Source organism: Girardinichthys multiradiatus, chromosome 20 (assembly GCF_021462225.1).
Source record: "Girardinichthys multiradiatus isolate DD_20200921_A chromosome 20, DD_fGirMul_XY1, whole genome shotgun sequence".
NCBI classification, from domain to species: Eukaryota; Metazoa; Chordata; class Actinopteri; order Cyprinodontiformes; family Goodeidae; genus Girardinichthys; species Girardinichthys multiradiatus.
In genome coordinates, this window is record NC_061812.1 from 10,529,589 (window position 1) to 10,548,680 (window position 19,092).

Consider the following 19,092-nt stretch of genomic DNA (forward strand, 5'->3'; position numbering starts at 1 on the left):
ATTTTGTCTAATGTTAAGTAAGTGGATAACAGTTGTGATGTGAAAACTAAAGTGGTATTCACTAATGCATTTTGGGTTTGTCTTGGTAAATACTGCAATACCAATAAACAACTCACCAGTCTGACACCTTTGGAGTTCTTGCGGTGTGCCTTAAAGTAATATAATGCCACCAGCAGCACACCCAGCAACAGGCCGGTAAGCAGCAAAGAAACCAGCACCAACTTTAAGTTTTTCTCCCAGCGAGGAGTGGCTCCCTGGACATTGGCCTGTCATGAAAACAAAGTAATGTACAACTGTTAATCAAGCAAATGATCAATGACAATATTCAAATCAAACTTGAAAAAAGAGTTTTTATTATAATATTACCATCATCAAAATACAGCTGTTTTGTCTTTTACATCTGTGAGTTTGAACAAAACCATAACAAAGCACATATACATCTTAGATTTAAACAGCTGTCTTTCTGCATGTCACTCCAAATGTCCTCACATAACCACAGGTTTAGTTAAAGCATATCCTTATCCACTCATATGGCAGCTCAGGATTTTCAAAACAAAATGAGTAAATACATTAACACTGGCAAGTTATCCTGACATGAAGTGAAAGTTTCTGAGATGGGACTGAAAAAATTGTTTTATAGAGATTAAAATATGTGAAACAAATATTATATGCTAAAGATTATAGGATGGATGGGGTGATTACTTTAGCTGAAATGATAGATGGCTGTTATTTTTCATTTGTGTAGCTTAGAACAATCCCTGTGATTCCAACAGTATTTATGTATACCTAGGTTCACTCATCATGCCTGTAGGTGTGAATCAACCTGCATTTTGTTTCCTCAAGCCCCAGTATCCGATTGGGCTGTCAAGTCCCACCTCACTGTTGTTTTGTCTTTGTTTTGTGAAGTTCATGAAAAGTCTGTGAATTATGCCATGACATCATCAAGTCACACCATGACTTGATGTGCTCCACACTCTGTGGACACACTCTTGGACCAGCCGTTGGTCCCACGTTTTGTAATCCAAAATGTGGGACCATCATTAAAGGACTATGTCAGTTATAACAACACCACCTTTCATCCAACGAACTCAGGCAGATCAAACTGCTGTTGTACTGAAACCAGTCTGTGGTTCCAGCTTAAAGAGGGGTGTCAATAACTACACATCCCAGCTCGTTCACGTGAAAGGTGAAAAAGCCTGATTTGGATCAAATGTAAGGTGCTCAGATTTTTTTAATGCTGTGTCTGTTGTCTGATGCTGCTAACATTGTCTGTGTCCCTCCTTGCCACCATTCCCTCTTAAAACAAAGTGAGGTATTAGAAGTCAGAATTAGGACATAAAATCCAATTTCCCTTCAGCTTCTGTGAACCATATAAGCTTCTGGTAATTCTTGAACTTTCTTGATCAGTTCTACTCTTGGAATTAGAGCGTTCATGTCCTGGTCATTATTTTTTTTATTAATTACATTAGGATTAGTGTTGTTTATTTTGTTCCTTAGTTGTTTATCTGTGATTTATTTTGCTTTTTCAGTTAATTAGTATTAAGTAAATATTAGTTGACTGATAATAAATTTCATTCTTGATTCTAGAGATTCCTAGCTCTTGTCAGTATTTTGGTTTTTAGTTTAAATTATATTTTTTACTTTAATTTTTAATCATCAGAGTCTTGAGGAAAACACAGAGGTCTCCTTGTGCTTCTTTTTTCCAGCTCCAGGATTAATATTTCCCAGAAATGAAATATTAATCCTTCAGGTTGATTTTTGAAAAGTGATGCGACAGGTTGTTTTAATATATATAACATTTTTCTCACTGTCTGGTATGAAATAAGACAAAACATTTTATCTTTTAGTTCAGTAGGGATTACTGAATTTACTTCTGTTTGCTAAATACCATATTAATGAAAGGTATATATTTATGAAGATAACTATGCCTTTAAATATTTTGGAAAAGTCCAGATGATGATGTCATGGCATAATTCGTAACATTTTAGTTATAGCACATGTGTGAATGTGTTTTAGGACAACACTTCAAACTGCTTTCATCTGTAACATCATGGAAAAATCAACAGGAATTCAACAATGTATCAGAAGGAGAATTGTGGACCTCTGAGATTCTTGGTGCAATTTCCAGATGCTTGAAAGTGCTACGATCATCCTTTCAAACAATTACATACAAGGATAAAAATGTCTAGCTATCATATTGATCAGAGAGGAGACATGTTCTGCATGCCAGAAAGGAATGTGCATGACCCAGGTCATGTAGGTTAAAAGGCAATTATAGCAACTACCTTTGGTAAAAAGTTAAGTTTAAAGTAAGAAAAAGCTATCTCTTATGATAACAGCAGAAGTTTAGTCTGATTTAATGTCAGATAATGTGTCATATTATAGAGTGTATGTAACCTGGTTTAAAATGTTTAAAGATTCTTATCTTTTCACGTAGCTTACTTTCACTAAAAAACAAAACCGAAATATTTTTGGTTCATTATTTGTTCCTACTGTAATTAGTAATTATGCATTCCCTGATAAAATCAATTTAGTCTGAAAACATATTAATTACTTATTAGATTAGTTCATTATGGAGTAATGCAGGGAGTGTTGAAAGCAAAGAGACAAATGGCTGTGATGGGCCAACCCATAACCCAAAATTGGTCCCAAGGTGTAGGAAAAAATGTTTCGCTGCTGACGTGTAGATTGTTTGTGGGCTTTTTGTTTTTAAAACCAGCTGTCAGTCTGGCAATGTGAAGCCTCTGAGATCATCTCCAGATTGATGGGACTGTTTTCCCTTTTCCCTAGTGTAATTCAAGTTGGATTATAAATCAACCACAGAGTTTAGTCGGCTGAGTTAATCAAACTGACTGCCTTCGGAAGACTCCTTCACAGCCCTTCATGGTAAATGGTTTAATTTATGGGACTGGTTAGAAATGTGAAATTTCTCTGACTGTCCCTTGGTCTTGCCAGCAGGAAAGAGGTTGGATAAACACAGTGGCACACTTATGACCTAACAAGATGAGCCAAATAAGCAAAAAAGCACTACTAAAAGAATAAAACAATGGATTAGCAAGTAGACTTTTATAAAAGTAATTCTCACTTACTTTATCCTTTATGTTGTCATTGTTGAATTTGTTTACCATGCCTGTCACATCATCTGCAAATGTAAAACGAAAAGAAAATGAATAAAGAATTATGGATACATCTATTATCACAGCAAAGAAGGGATGATTATGAAAGATCTAAGCATTTTTATTATTTGCATTAATGCAGGTGGTGTTACTAAAGGTTTAGGTGAGACGGCGCACATAATGCATATTCCTGTAAGAAATTATTAATCTCTGGCTGAAACAGTAAAAATTAAGGTTTATGAGGTGTAATTATCAATACTGACCTTCTACATACTTCCCAGACACGAGGACGTTATCTGTGTTGTCTTCTTGATAGAGCTCCAGCTTGCAGTCTTCACCACACAGTTCTGGAAGAACACTTATAATACTCTTCCGTGTGTCTACCTGCAAAACATTTATTGTAATGTATTCAAAGGTAATTGTAGCTCAGTTTCTCATTGGTTTAAATCAGTGAGAACTGAACATGGCATTCATTACTAATTGTAAAATGTTTTTTTATCCAAATTAAGGTGCACATATGTTAGAGAATCCTATCAGGAACACTCTTACAGGTTCAGCTGGTATATAAAGACAGATAAGAGATTCTGCATGCCATCACTGAAATATGGATTCTATACATAGCACAAGAGTGAAGGCCTTCAAATCATCTTCTATTTGTCAACACTCTTACATGGATAATGTTGATTCCCAAATTAAACCAGGGAGTATTTGAGGTAAGTTTAAAGCAATTTGTCTTGGGCAACATTATATTTCATACCAAACAATGTTTTTGATTTGATCTCTTTGGTCGACTGTGACCAACTACTGCCTTTTTACAATTTGTATCCGTTGTTTGAAGATGAAATGATGCATTTGGTTCTCATGCTGAATGAAAGCTAAAGCTAACAGAAAGCATATGTGGTAACTTCAGACCTCCACATAAAAGCTGCACATCACAAAGCCATCATCCTGAGATACTGAGGAATCTATTTTTATAAACAGAAATATACACTCACACACACTACCACATTTCTGCCCCAGGCTATTATACATTACATATTCTACAGAAGCAATGGGCCCACCCATTGTGCTGCCCTCCCACTGTTTGCACAGTCCAAGTCCTTTGTTTACAGTACTTGCAACAGAAATCGCTCGGACTTTCCAGGTTGCTTTTGATTGTATATACACACAGCTTCACTGAGTCACTGGTTTCTGAACTGTTAGTGCAGATAAAATAAGACAGAAATGCTGCTGAGGTTAAGTTTGAAAAGCTGATGTGTAACTAGGCAAGACAAACAAAGCAAGTAAGGCATTTTTCATTGTGGTAGAGTTTGTAAGGAAGTTTAGTTGAACTTTCAATAAAACATGAACACTAAAGTGAAGTTGATTTAAACTTACACAACTGGTGGATGACTTCAGTTTCACAAGAACAGCATTTTTTCCCTCCATTGCCTGTTTACTCACGCACACAACATCTACAGGCTGTAGAGAGAAACCAAAATGTTTCATGACATCTCTTCCTTACCAGTAAGCTTATGAATGTTGTAAGACATCAGCCAAGTTGTCTTAAGGTATTGGGTCTGAGGCCAGTACTGAGTGCATTTAACATGTTTAAATATACAGAAATAGACTTTTCCCCTCTGGAGTGAGTTATCTTACCCTTGGAAAGTTGTCACCTCTGGCAGAATTAGGTGCTGGGGTGGGTTGGGGTACATTTGTTGTTTTCTTTGATAGAACAAGGTTGAATGTGGATGTGGCAGAAGGACTGCTGTCTTCTGATATATTTGTCTGTGGAGAAGACTTATTTGACTCCAGCGTAGGAAAAACTACTTCTTGACCAGATGCTTTTGTAGCTGCTGAAAAAAGCAAATTTGACAATTAATGTGTAAACCACAGGAGAAACAAAAGCATTTTCATGGGTTAAGAAAATCAGTTTGAGCCGTGATAATTCAAAAAATAAATGTATTCTCCACACCAAACTACACTGTAATCTGTAAATATCCAACTTATTTGGAAACTTAAAAGGTTCCAAAAGAGATGGTTAGATATACAACACAATGGATAAATAGATGTAGAATAGATATATTATAGATAGATAGATAGATAGATAGATAGATAGATAGATAGATAGATAGATAGATAGATAGATAGATAGATAGATAGATAGATAGATAGATAGATAGATAGATAGATAGATAGATAGATAGATAGATAGATAGATAGATAGATAGATAGATAGATAGATAGATAGATAGATAGATAGATAGATAGATAGATAGATAGATAGATAGATAGATAGATAGATAGATAGATAGATAGATAGATAGATAGATAGATAGATAGATAGATAGATAGATAGATAGATAGATAGATAGATAGATAGATAGATAGATAGATAGATAGATAGATAGATAGATAGATAGATAGATAGATAGATAGATAGATAGATAGATAGATAGATAGATAGATAGATAGATAGATAGATAGATAGATAGATAGATAGATAGATAGATAGATAGATAGATAGTTATTCAAGGACCTGAAAGCCTCCTGACGCCCCATATGCATGCAGCAACCTCCACAGAATGCCCCAGGACACTTTTATAAAAAAGCCTTTTCCAGATCCACAAAACGCACGTGGACCTGACAGCCAAACTGCTTGGTTTTTTTCCCCAGTACATCTAAAATATCTTTCATGACTTGGAATCTTACCAGGAGCTTTAGTAGTCTTCAGGACCCCATCTCCTCGCACGTTTTCCTGTGCCGTCACTCCGGCTGTAAACCAAGAACAAACAGCTTTGTTTGAATTATAGACCTAATATAAAGTTTGTATAGATCCACTGCCATAAAAGTGGTCATGCAGCATTCTTTCGAAACCTTCATACATTGTGTATTACAGCAATGTCACATTTTCAAACTCGGAAATATGTAATGATTTAGTTAGGTAAAGCATTGCATGCACATTTGCTGATGAGGTTACTCATTTTTGACTTTAAAGAATAGTTTTTACTGGGGTGAACAATATCGTATTATAGAAAAATATCGGGAAACATTCACCAAGCTAAATACTAGCAATCCTGGAATAATAATGATAAAGTGTAACTGGTGACATACAAATTCAAAATCTGTGGTTCAGATTGTGCATTTTTGTGTTCAAGCAGTTTTTCCACCGTTGGGTCTTTGAGAGCATAAATAAATGCTGTTTATGTGTCAAAATGGGATTGAGTTAAATCACTTTTGTGTACCATATTTGATGACTAGTATTGTTTTTAGGGCACTATTTGTATTTGGGACACTCTAGAATGTGGACAGTAATACATTTATAGCCAAAAAAATGCTGATTTATCTAAATGTAACTTAATAGAATCAATACCAGGAAAATAAAAACCCTATAACGACTTATGGCCATAATGCCATAAGTCGTTATGGTCCCCCTTTCGAAATTTTAGTGTTAAATGAGTGGCCAGAAAAATGTTGATCAAAGTCTTATATAATGATAGTTTTTGGTGTTTCTTTCAGCTTTGAACTTTTTTAGCTGCCAAATAAACAAAACAAAAAAAACTATGTTTGCCTCAGGGAAAGATTTGATATTTTTGGCTAATTAATAAAATATGCTACCCCACCCTGCAACCACTCTTAAATGGGCCCGAGGTAATGCTAAGATTTGTTGAGGTTCTGTAAAACCAGAACCTCAGGATTCATTGACTTTTTCCTTCTTGCTGCCTAACTAGAAAATAGCATTACCTCACAGTCAGAAAATGCCCATGATGCCTTGCCTTCACAGACATATTACACTCTTATTATGTCTTTCCTTATTAACTGCCAGATTGACACAAATCTTTTACATTTTTTAACATTTCTGTATTCTCTTTTCAATTTGGGTGTGGGATATTAACAGTCATACAAAACAATAATCAGATCCATGTAATTTGACAAAACATGATGACAGGACAATTATATTTATATAGTAGAACAAATGCTTCATGAAAAAATATGCATACTATTTTTAGAAACCGATGGCTTTGCAGAAAAGGTCTCTCCTGAAGTTCCCTGAAGAAAACGTTTTACTTAAACTTCTGAATAGACGAGTTGTTGCAGGATGTGTACAAAATGCAAACTAGTCAGTTTACCTGTAAAAGGGTTACACCACACAGTGGAGTAAATTACATAATACATCTTAACACTACACGAAAGGGTTTTACTGAATATGGGCACACAATCTTAAACAAGTAATTAAAGTCATATCCACTACTAATACATCATACCGTCAACTTTGCATGTGATCTCCAGCTAAGCCAGGCTCCCAGGCATATGTTGGACATGTGCAATTCCTCTTTGCTACTTAGATGTTTCAGCATTGACCTGACAACAATATCACTTAATCTTATGCTACACTATGCAGAGACTCTATCTTCACTCATGAAGATTAACTTACATCAGCATCCTGAATCCTTGAAGTGGCTCCAACGGCAGGGCTTTGTGATCTATGTTTTTTAATTATTTCAGCTATTCATTATTTGACCACTTGGGAACACTCTTCAACTCTGTGTATAGAACTTTCATCCCAAGATGGTCATTAAGTCAGGATGGAAAAATGTCAAGGCAAGAGTAATTTATAGTGTAAAATTTACCCTCCATCCCAGCACAAATGTATCATTAAAAATTGGGGCACATCATAAGCAACACATATACCATAACAATGACAAGAACTTAATGTTGCACTCAATGTGCCTCATTTCCAACATACAAAGCAAGAAAAAAAAGTATGCTAGCACTTTTAGTCTTTAATGGGTATTTTTCAAATACACATTGAAGCACCCCACCATATGAATGAAAACTAGTATATGTGCCTGTTTTTGTGTGTTTTGATTAATGTGGGAGCTAAGAAAAGCCAGTAATTACAACAACAACTCAAAGCAGGACTAAAGGTCTACCTCGCGTTTTCCAATTGCACTTAAAAGCAGATGTTGGCAGGTGTTTGTAAGAATTAAAAGGTCAGCAAAGATCAGAATTTTTTGCTCAAACTTATTATTATGGAAAAATATAGCTCAACACTTAGACAACACTGACATCATAAAGACATTGATTCTCCTGTCAGCAGATCATTAGGTTTGCATGGACCAGTCAAATGAAAGGAAAAAGTAATATACCAGAGCAAAAAAATAAAGAAGCTTTTTTTTTTCCTGAGAAAAAATAAAGATTCCTCAAACTGGGAGGGACCTGCTGTGGTCTGAATGGAAGTAACTTTATTAGTATGTGCTGATTCTCCTCTGACTGTTGCTTTGTCTTCTGGTATTTGAGAAGCTCTTAATTTTTACAGTCAAAAAACAAAATATTTACATGTAGCACATATGGTTGTTCCTCACAGATTCTCTGGTTTTGATTACTGCAAAGCCTTTTCCTTGAAAAAGACAGTTGTTCCACAACACAGAACCTTTTTCCTCCAGGAATTTGCTCTTTTGTCCCCTCATGGAGTCTTCTCTTTATCTGTCATCTCTTCTGTTTTTTTCTAGTGAGACAGACAGATTTTTCACAAGGACAGCATGGTGACACACGTCCAGTTGCTTTCTCAGATAAATCATAGTGAAAGACAGGTGCCACAGTAACAGAGCAAACAGCCTGTCTACCATATGGGCCAAAATCTCCTGGGGGTCTATTGGCATGTTTTGTGTTAGTGACTACTAGTGCAGTGTTACTGTTTAAATTAACAGAAAACACATCAGAGTTGCTGGTACTATGGCAGATTTTGAGTTTCTCTTTGAATAGTTCTTTTATATGCCAATAATAAAACACAAATGTTGCCTTTTTAACAACTAATTTCCAGAAGACTATTTCCTTTTTAATTGCCAACTTGATAAACTATTTTTTTTATGATTAGTTTGTGTCATTTTCAAAGCCTGCATAGACAATTTCTGGACACAATAAATAACGATAAATTAAAAAGTGAGCAGTGCCTGCTTTCACAGCCTTCGTAAAGAACATTCTAGGAACATTAAATGTCAATTTGAGGGTTTTTTTCACTTAACACAAAACCTCTGATCACATTTTGTTTATGAAGAAACATTTGAAGTTTGACAAAATGATAAATATTCCCTTTCCAATTACAGGCAGAAGCCTAATATCTTTAGGCATTTGCATTTTAAGTAGTTCCCCATAATGCAGTTGATAGGGAATACCTTTCTTTGTTGGACAGGTTTTTATGCTTCTTTTACCAACTTGCAGTTTGCAGCTGCCATTCCTCTTCCATCTCTTGGTGGCCTGTCTGTTTATTTAACCAGAAAGGATAAGGTTTAAAGTGCGTGAGGTGGTCAAGCATCAATTAGGGTTTCTTATACAAATGTGGCGTCCAATATAGCCACAATCCTGAGCCTGAAATGTATAGTTTCTACTCTCTAATCTGCCGTCTAGGGGAATTTTACTTGACTGGAAGGTAAAACTTTGCCAGCGGTTTGGCAAATTAAATCTATTATTTTACACTGTGACAGATTTCCGAAGCTTATTCCTAATCCGATATTTTCAGGTAAGTAACTGAAAATCTTTTTGCAGCTCTTTTATAACCACACAAACCCTGGCAGAGTTTTGTGCATTCACACATTATTTTACTAAATAGTTTTCTAATAAGGATGTTATATCACTCTAGAGTACTTGTAAATTCAAGCTCCAAAATTTACACAAGGCAAAACATGCTCATTTAGCCTCAGACACTATAAAAAACAAACAAGACTCTGCCTAGCTCTGATCAATAATTCCGATTACATAACCATAAGCCTAATGACTGACCTGAATAAATGATAAACCAAGATCAGGGTCTGACTTGTTATTGTCTTGCTCTGACTAAATTCTGACCCAAACTCTTCAAATGAAGCTGCTGTAAATGTCCAAAAGCACAACAATTTTAGGGCTTGTTTCAGCCAAACCATAAAATGTGTCTAATTTAGTTGTATTATTTATTGTTGCTTGTCTTAAGCAAGTAGCATTTGTGATAATTTGAGGTTAATTCAATTCAATTCAGTTTTATTTATATAGCGCCAATTCACAACACATGTCTCAAGGCACTTCACAACAGTAAGGTACATACATTCCAATTAATCCTAACAATTGAACAGTGCAGTCGGAGTTAGCTTTTTATTCAAATTGGATAAAAAGTTTTTCTATCTAATGAAACCCAGCAGATTGCATCCAGTCAGTGACTTGCAGCATTCCCTCCTCCCGGATGAGCATGTAGAGACAGTGGACAGTCACTGGCGTAGACTTTGCAGCAATCCCTCATACTGAGCATGCATGTAGCGACAGTGGAAAGGAAAAACTCCCTTTTAACAGGAAGAAACCTCCAGCAGAACCAGGCTCAGTGTGAGCGGCCATCTGCCACGACCGACTGGGGGTTTAAGAGAACAGAGCAGAGACACAAAAAGAACACAGAAGCACTGGTCCAGAAGTACTTTCTATGGGAAGGAAAAGTAAATGTTAATGGATGTAGCTCCTTTAGTCGTTTCACCTAGAAAGAAAGAACAGATCAACTCTGAGCCAGTTTTTAAGGTTAGAGTCTGAAAGAGAGCACATATAATTAGTTACAGTAAAAGCTCAGTCAATTTCCATGTCTAGGAGAGAGAAATGGTTAAACACTAAAAGACAGGGCTATGTGGATTTTTGGTAGAGGGTGAGCATTAAGTTGTTGCCAGCAGAAGCTCGGACGATTCCCCTCTCCAGAAAGGTGTCACAGGCAGACACAGAGCCAGGCCAGGTGTAGCTTCTAGGAAGAGAAAAGAGAGAACAATGTTAAAAGCTGAAATAACAGCAAATGCAAAATTGGAGAGTAGTGTGAGAATGTAGCGAAGAGGGTGAAAGTGGTCGTTATGTCCTCCAGCAGCCTAAGCCTATAGCAGCATAACTACACAGATAGTTTCAGTTCAGATTATTTAGTTAAACGGCGCTTATTTACAACAATGTCGTCTCAAGGCCCCTCACAAAGGGTCCCACTGATGGTCATTGTTATACTAAAAACCACAATGATTGGGATACCTCCCTCTGTCAGACTGATTATAACCATTGGAAAAGAGAAGGGGTCATAGATGGTAACATTGGCCTTGGTAGGTTGTCTCTAGTGTTTGCAAAGGTTTGATTCCCAAGTCTGTAAACTTCATGACCTGTTTTACTCCGTCCTTCACACACTGTCTCACTAAGTGCCACAAGACGATACAGGGTGTTTCCACTAATATAAAAATGAATATATGGCTGTCTCCCTGGGGACTTTTCTTTCAGTGACTCTTTTTTGGAATGCTTGAAACAGCTAAGGTATCATCAGCCATGCATCTTGCAGTTTCTGTGTGAACATAACAGGACTTAAACTATCCTAATCACACCAGACTCCATTTTTAAGTTGGCACTGGCCCTGACTTCACTGCTCTCCTGAACATTTTCCCACCAGATTCCTCTGGATGTCAGCTGTGGTCTGGAAATACTCCACCCTACACTCCCCATCTCCTGGGACTCTGGATGGAGGAATGTGTCAGACTTTGGAAGAAGACAACCCCTCCGCTCCACACCCTTCTCCCTCCCTGCTCTCCGTCTCTCTTTACCCAATACCAGTCACGCACAGCTAAAGCATTTGAGATTTGGGCTTCAACCTTCATACCTTAACACACAACATTGTGCCACAAAGCCAGATTCCATGAGGTATAAACTGCTTACATGCAGATACCCAAAAAGCTTTCTGTAAAATTATCTCATGGTGTTTCATGGTTGAACACACAAATCTACTCTACGTACCACTTGTCCTTTCTGTGTTCGCTAGAATAACGTTAAATTCATATTCATCTGCAAGCACTCTACATGATATAGCATCTTCAGTATGTAGGAAAGGTTGACTGTTTTTCTAGTTAACAGACTCACTGTTATCCCCTCACTGATTATAGAGGATGCATAAATGAAGCTGGTTGTCAGAATTAAGTAGCTATTTTAACTTTTATGTTTTGATTTTGACCTTGTATCTTGGGATTAGGATAATGTTGGCAATATATGGAAATACTTTATATTTATTGAATAAAGGAGGTACGGCCACTTAAATTTAACAGGCTCATCAGAGTTCCAAAAAATGTTTAGAAATTCGATGTGTGCATGATTTCTGTGCTTTAAACATTCAGCATACCACAGAAAAGCTAAGAATGTTATTGTACTTGGGCAAGGCCTTCTGGTTCTTATCTATTTTACCCCTTATACAAAATCTCCTCTATTATTAAGTATATGGAAAATCCAAACTTTCATACCCTAACCTAAACATATTCCCACAGATTCCTGTTACATCATTTTAGATTTCCCCTTGCCACTGTGTCTAATTTTAACCCTGCTTCTTACAGAATGTATTTTTACTGGAATTGTGGAAGTTGTGAAAACACTGTGGTAACTCCAATGTTTGCGAGAAATCACTTTAGGTCACCGGGGAATTCTTTAATGTGGCCCCAGAAGTACAGGCTTTCAGACAGCAAATCTTAGTCATCTTAGAGGTCCTTTGAATTCCAGTTGAGCAATTGGATCTGGTTCTATGCGTTCACACCTCTGTTTAGTGCTATCCACTTGTGATGGAATCATCTGGGACCAATGTTTGCACCATGTCTAAACAGCTTTAGTGGCATGACGTCCCTAGGGGTCCTTGTCCTTCCCTGGTTCTTTACATAAATGGTGAGGCGATAATGGTCAGTACACATTAGTGGACCACCATGTCAAGGTCCCTGTGACTGTGTTTCCACTTGCACCTTTATGGCTACATTTAACTTGTTAACATGACAGCCTGTTCTCTGCTACAAAATGCTATTTTGTTTTTAAGTTTACTATATGAGTAGTTTGAACTCATTCTGCTTAACATGAACAGGTCTTGAAGGTTTTAGGCTTATTTTTATCCACGTTGCAAAGCTAAAATCAGTTGTTTATGTACAATGTATGAAAAGGGATGTTTTTTTCCCCTTGCCTTTAATTGAATCAGCCTAAATAGTTCCTGCTTTAAATAAGTTAGGGTTATCAAACTTATTTCTCGAATAATGAGAGAGAATATTTACAGAATATTTACATATTTTTTACAGAATTCTCCATCAGTTTCTTCTGCTTTAGAAATTTATGTACACTAAAATTACCCCCAGTTCTGTGTCCCAGAGATGAAATTGTCTTGGTGCCGAAATCAGAACAAAAGATTTTGGCTGAAGCTGGTAATAGAATCCTGAACTGACACTGGCTGGAAGGCCACTAAACGAGAAAAAAGCCAACAAAAAGCAACAAAAAAGACAGATTAGAGTTGCACTTACAAATGCACTGTAATCAGTTTTTTATTTATTTTTTATTTTATTTTATCTGGCTAAATCTGACTTTTCTTCAAATGCAATTACAAATGCACAAAGAGCTTAATCTTAAGAGAGATGTTCCGTGGTCTGATGAAACTAGAGTTCAAGTGTTTGACCATATTAGCCATCATTTAACTTTAACTTAAAAGTAGGAAACGTGCAAGCCTGTGAACACCATTCCTTCTGTGAAGTATGGGGGTGGGAGTGTCATGTTGTGTCGGAGTTTTGCTGCAGGAGGGACTGGTACACTTCACACAATAGGTGTTTTATCATGATAAAAGGATATGACAAGGACTTATAAAAGTAAAAGTAACATCTCAACAAATCAGCCAGGAAGTTTAGAAACAAACAGGTACTCCAAATAGACAATGATCCTAAACATATCCCACCAAATAAGTTACAAAGAGGCTTAAGAACAACAAAGTCAATGTTTTGTAATGGCCATGACACAGCGCAGATCAAAATCCTTAGAAAATGTGTAGGCAGAGCTAAAAATGTGTGTGAGCAGGGCAGCCTATAGTAGCACATGCTAGTTTAGTAGCACTGATTTAGAACTATAACATTTTCTATCTATGCATGCTTGTTCTTACATGGTTTTAGGGAGGCTGATGCCTGCCTCCAACAATCATTGGACGAGAGGTGGACTGGACCCTGGACAGGATGACGATCCATCATAGGACACACACACACACACACACACACACACACTCATACCTAATTTCAATTTAGAGTGATAAGTTTACTTTTCATCTTGGACTATGGGAGGGATTTCATGACGTCTGTGGTCATGAAATCCTTTGAGCGGCTGGTGTTGAAGCACCTGAAAGACATCACAGGCCCCTTGCTGGACCCCCTGCAATTTGCTTACCAAGCAAACAGGTCGGCAGATGATGCTGTTAACTTAGGTCTACACTTCATCCTGCAACACCTCGACCACCCAGGGACGTACGCCAGGATCCTGTTTGTAGACTTCAGCTCGGCCTTCAACACCATCATACCAGACATCCTCCACCAGAAACTCAACCAGCTCAACGTCCCAGCCTCCACCTGTCAGTGGATCAACAGCTTCCTGACGGGCCGACAGCAGCAGGTTAGACTGGGGAGCATCTTCTCCCGATCCAGATCAATAAGTACTGGTGCCCCCCAGGGGTGTGTTCTATACCCACTCCTCTTCTACCTGTACACAAATGACTGCACCTCAGCAGACTCGTCCGTGAAACTCCTTAAGTTTGCAGATGACACCACTGTCATTGGACTGATCCAGGACGGTGATGAGTCTGCATACAGACAGCAGGTGGATCGGCTGGTACACTGGTGCGGTCAGAACTACCTTGAACTGAACCCACTCAAGACTGTGGAAATGGTGGTGGACTTTTGGAGCACACCACCCCCATACACCCCCCTCACCATCCTCAACAACACTGTATTGGCCGTGAACCACTTCAGGTTCTTAGGAACCACCATCTCTGAGGACCTGAGATGGTCTTCACACATAGACACTGTTCGAAAGAAGGCCCAGCAGAGACTGTACTTCCTGAGGCAACTCAAGAAGTTCAACCTTCCACAGGAGCTGCTGGTCATCTTCTACACTGCCATCATTCAGTCTGTCCTGTCTTCATCCATCTCAGTGTGGTTTGGCTCATCCACAAAACAGGACAGGTCCAGACTGCAACGAATAATCAGGAATGCAGAGAGAATAATCAGGGCTGACCTTCCCTCCATCCAGGACTTATACATGTCTAGGGTCAGGTAAAGAGCTGCTAAAATCTCTGCACACCCCACACACAAACTGTTCAGAGCTTTACCTTCAGGCCGCCGTTACAGAGCACTGTTCACTAAAACCAGCCGCCACAGAGACAGTTTCTTCCCCCAGGCTGTTTCTCTGTTGAACATTCAATAGAGTACAAAACAACAGCATACAGATGTTGCAAATGCACCATTTTATTATATATGTGTATATTCAGTCAGTCAGTCATTTTCTACCACTTATTCCATAGTAGGTCACGGGGGAGCTGGTGCTTATCTCCAGCAGTCTATGGGTGAGAGGCGGGTACACCCTGGACAGGTTGCCAGTCCATCGCAGGGCAACACACAAACAACTATGCACACACTCATTCATACACCTAAGGGCAATTTAGAGTAACCAATTAACCTAACAGGCATGTCTTTGGACTGTGGGAGGAAGCTGGAGTACCCGGTGAGAACCCACACATGCACAGGGAGAACATGCAAACTCCATGCAGAAAGATCCCAGGCCAGGAATTGAACCCAGGACCTTCTTGCTGCAAGGCAACAGTGCTACCAACTGCGCCACCATGCAGCCCCTATATCTGTATATTGTACATTGTAAATATGTATATTCTGTAATACAAAAACAAAACCAAAGAGCAAAGTGTACCGGAGTCAAATTCCTTGTTTGTATGTACGAACATGGCAATAAAGCTGATTCTGATTCTGATTCTGAAGTACCTGGAGTGAACCTAGTAGTTTTAAATGCAACAATATAAAAGTAACAGGTTTAATAGTTGTTGCACAGTTTGTAGTGTGAAATCCTTGCAGGGCTTGAGGGGGCTAGTATCTTCTTCCAGCAATCATTGGGGAGAGACAGAGTGCACTCTGGACAGGCTGACTTTCCATCATGGTCTCAGTAATTTCAGTTACGTTTTTAATCTAACTCTTCCCTTACTCAAGTAAGAGTAAGAATGACAACTCCATAAAAATTACCATCATTATTTTGATCACTTTTATTTATGGAACTATGGAACATTTTTTTCTGCAGACAATTCCAAACAATTTTAAATTTCAGTTATTCAGAATGTTGTTTTCATAAAAAGATTAGTTTCTATAATTTAGAATCTTAGCGGCCTTAAAGAGTCTATATTTGTTAAGAGGGCTCTGAGGAATGTGACATTGGAGAATGGTCTCGTAAGGTTAAACATGCTGTGCAACCCTATCCTCTTTGAAACAACAGACCGCTGACCCCGCCATCTTTACCACCTCACCGCGCCCCTCCTGCAGCCCCTCCCTGGTCATTCCTGTCACAGCAACTAATAGCAACACTCAGGCTATTATTCTCTCATGGCTGTAAATCAACTGCATCTTATGGTTTTAATCAGGTCAAAAAGGCAGAGTTGACTTCACCCACCGCCTGCCCAGCTGCAGAATTCACCCGACCTAACCCTGAGGCCACTGCAACCCTTATCAAGTACATGATGCCTGTTTCTAAGGAACCACAATCAGGAAACATGCCATCTGCTTTCAATTGGGTGGGGGCATAGGGGGAGTTATATCACTCCCCCACCCTTCTCATGCTCAAACACACACACACACTCATAATTGACTGCTAAAGTTTCGTTGCCTTTTGTATTATCTTTGAACGAGCCCTTCTGGTTTGAATGTGCACTGGTAAGAAAGGGAGTGGATCTTGTTGCAGAGTTAAGCATCAACTGCTCAGAAACTCCTCACTGATTATGTCCAGAAAGGATTTTAGTCAGCCTGTATCTGCCTCAAAATCTGAGTAAAACATAATGATTACTTGTGCTCACATAGGCAGTGGGGCAAAAAACAGGAAACATAACTCATCAAGATGTTTAACATGAATGCTCAAAGGTTTGTTTTGCACTTTTGGATTTTTGCAATCTGGTACAGAGGCACTCCATTCTCTTCCTCTTTCTTTTATCTAATTTGCAGACAAAGTACAAATTTCAGCTTTTTTGTTGCTTGTTAAATAAGATTATCTCACACTCCCAGAACTGAACGCTTATTGTATTTTAATAAACACCTAGAAAAGTCATTAAATATGAAGAAACTGCAAAAAAAACATACTGAGTTTATTTAAAGAGCTGAATTTTTACTCTGAAAACACATAACCACTCAGTAGTGTGAATGAATTTTGTTTTCTAGGTGTTTGGGTGTTTTCCGCATTTGTGCTTGCCACTGCTGGCTGACTTGATCCTGATATCCAACTTGGCGCGTTATGAGCTCTTTCCCTCATGCAATGGAATGAACACTATGTTGTTGAAGGTGCTTTTGTAATTCCTCAGTACATCTGTTACATCAATAAGTGCAATAAAAAAAATAATTTACATAATTACATGCCAAGGGGTTGGCAGTGAGGTTGGGCAGTGTTCACTGCTTCACTAGAGAACCTCCTTAAACCACTTCACAGTGTAGGCAGAGCATAATCTGGTTTATGTTAAGTCCTTGTGAATTTATGCTAAAGATTTCCATTTCAAAAATATCCTAAATATGTATCTGGAAGTAAATGTAAGCACCTTGCAGACCAGGGTTTTTCATCTATGTCTTCTCTTTATGAAGTGCAGGAAAAAAAAAAACAATCACTAAGGTGGTATGTGCTTCTGTTCAATTTTCTAACTCATAGATCCAATCCTTATTTATTTCAACCCATAGTACTAAGAGTTATCATCTGATTGAGACAAAATAGGAGATTTATGGATGCAGAAGATATTTCCCTCAATGCATGAATGGCTCTCTAGCAACCAAATGAAAGTTGAAGCTAACTTGTGAAAAGGTAAAATACTAAAATTACGTTGCCATTTTCACACATTCAGGTCTGCTATTTAATTTTTGGGGGGAGTAGCCTGAAAAACATTTGAAACACATTAAAATATAAAGCGGAATATGTAAAAGAACCAGCAAACACTCTTAATATTTTTACTACTTGATTTTACTTCAAAAGAACTAGAGCATCATTATCAATTTGGTTTCCAAAGTGGAACAAAATGACCAGCAACAGCATCAACTCCATCAATAGTAACTCACGCACAAAATAGTTTCGGATTTCTGCTAGACTGCCCTCCAAAGGCAGCAAAACTGTATTACATGTACTTGTGTGTTTGTAATGGCTCAGTGTCCTTTCATACTTTCACTGTTTAATATCTTCATTTTATATGGATGTGTTACAGTTTCATCCATTTGCATTTTATTCTCATAAGAAAACTATTTTGACACCCATAAGTAGATGTAAGTAGTTAATTCATTGCAGTTAATAGTTTTGCTAGTTAGGTATTTTCATGATAAAAAAAACTGTAACTATGTGATGTATATTAAGAGGTAAATTAAATCTCTCCTAAAAATCAGCTACCCAGAGTTGTCTTTCCTATGTTATCCAAGCAACGATCTTTGGACAGCCTATTCTGAATTTGTACTTTTTTATATGTTTTAAGCTATTGTTTGGTATTTAGTGTGAAATATTTTTAAGCTCTACCCTCTATACATTTTTTTTATTTAATAGATTTATCACCTTAAAAGTAAGAAAAAGTAAGCTCAGGATGCATTCTTGGAGCTATTGAGAGTTTCTTTCTGGAGACAGGATTTTATATTGTCCTTTAAATTTAGATCTTAGGTAACTTTCAGTAAAGCAGATCACATCAGCCCCTAAAACAAACAACACCTCAGTTTTCTTGGGTAACATCTGTCCATCCCCTCTTCTTTCTCCCATTACATTTGTGCAGTAAATCCATCTCATCCTTTGGGAATCTTCTCAGTGTCTCACTCTCTCTACTGAGGAAAAACCTGTGTCATGAAGTTAAAGGAAACTGATACTTTACCTTAACAACTCATATTCTCTCTTCTGATGTTCAGCATTTTTTACACACATTTGATGCAGATGGGGTGTGTCACATGCCTGGAGTCGCTTTGACTGGGGT

The 19,092-nt window shown here is 37.8% G+C and overlaps 1 protein-coding gene across 2 annotated transcripts in view; it reads right to left on the reverse strand.

Annotated features, from left to right (window-relative positions):
* Positions 1-19,092, reverse strand: part of si:ch211-286o17.1 (hematopoietic progenitor cell antigen CD34) — a 32,435-nt gene that overhangs the window by 11,896 nt on the left and 1,447 nt on the right. Inside the window, exons 2-7 of one of the 2 annotated variants that reach the window (XM_047346461.1) lie at positions 5,808-5,870; positions 4,755-4,948; positions 4,494-4,577; positions 3,380-3,500; positions 3,090-3,142; positions 117-266 (exon numbers count right to left, since the gene is read on the reverse strand). In XM_047346461.1, the coding sequence (XP_047202417.1) occupies positions 117-266; positions 3,090-3,142; positions 3,380-3,500; positions 4,494-4,577; positions 4,755-4,948; positions 5,808-5,870 (665 nt within the window). Of the gene's footprint in view, positions 1-116; positions 267-3,089; positions 3,143-3,379; positions 3,501-4,493; positions 4,578-4,754; positions 4,952-5,807; positions 5,871-19,092 lie in introns of both variants that reach the window. The other variant, XM_047346460.1, reaches the window with a different exon arrangement.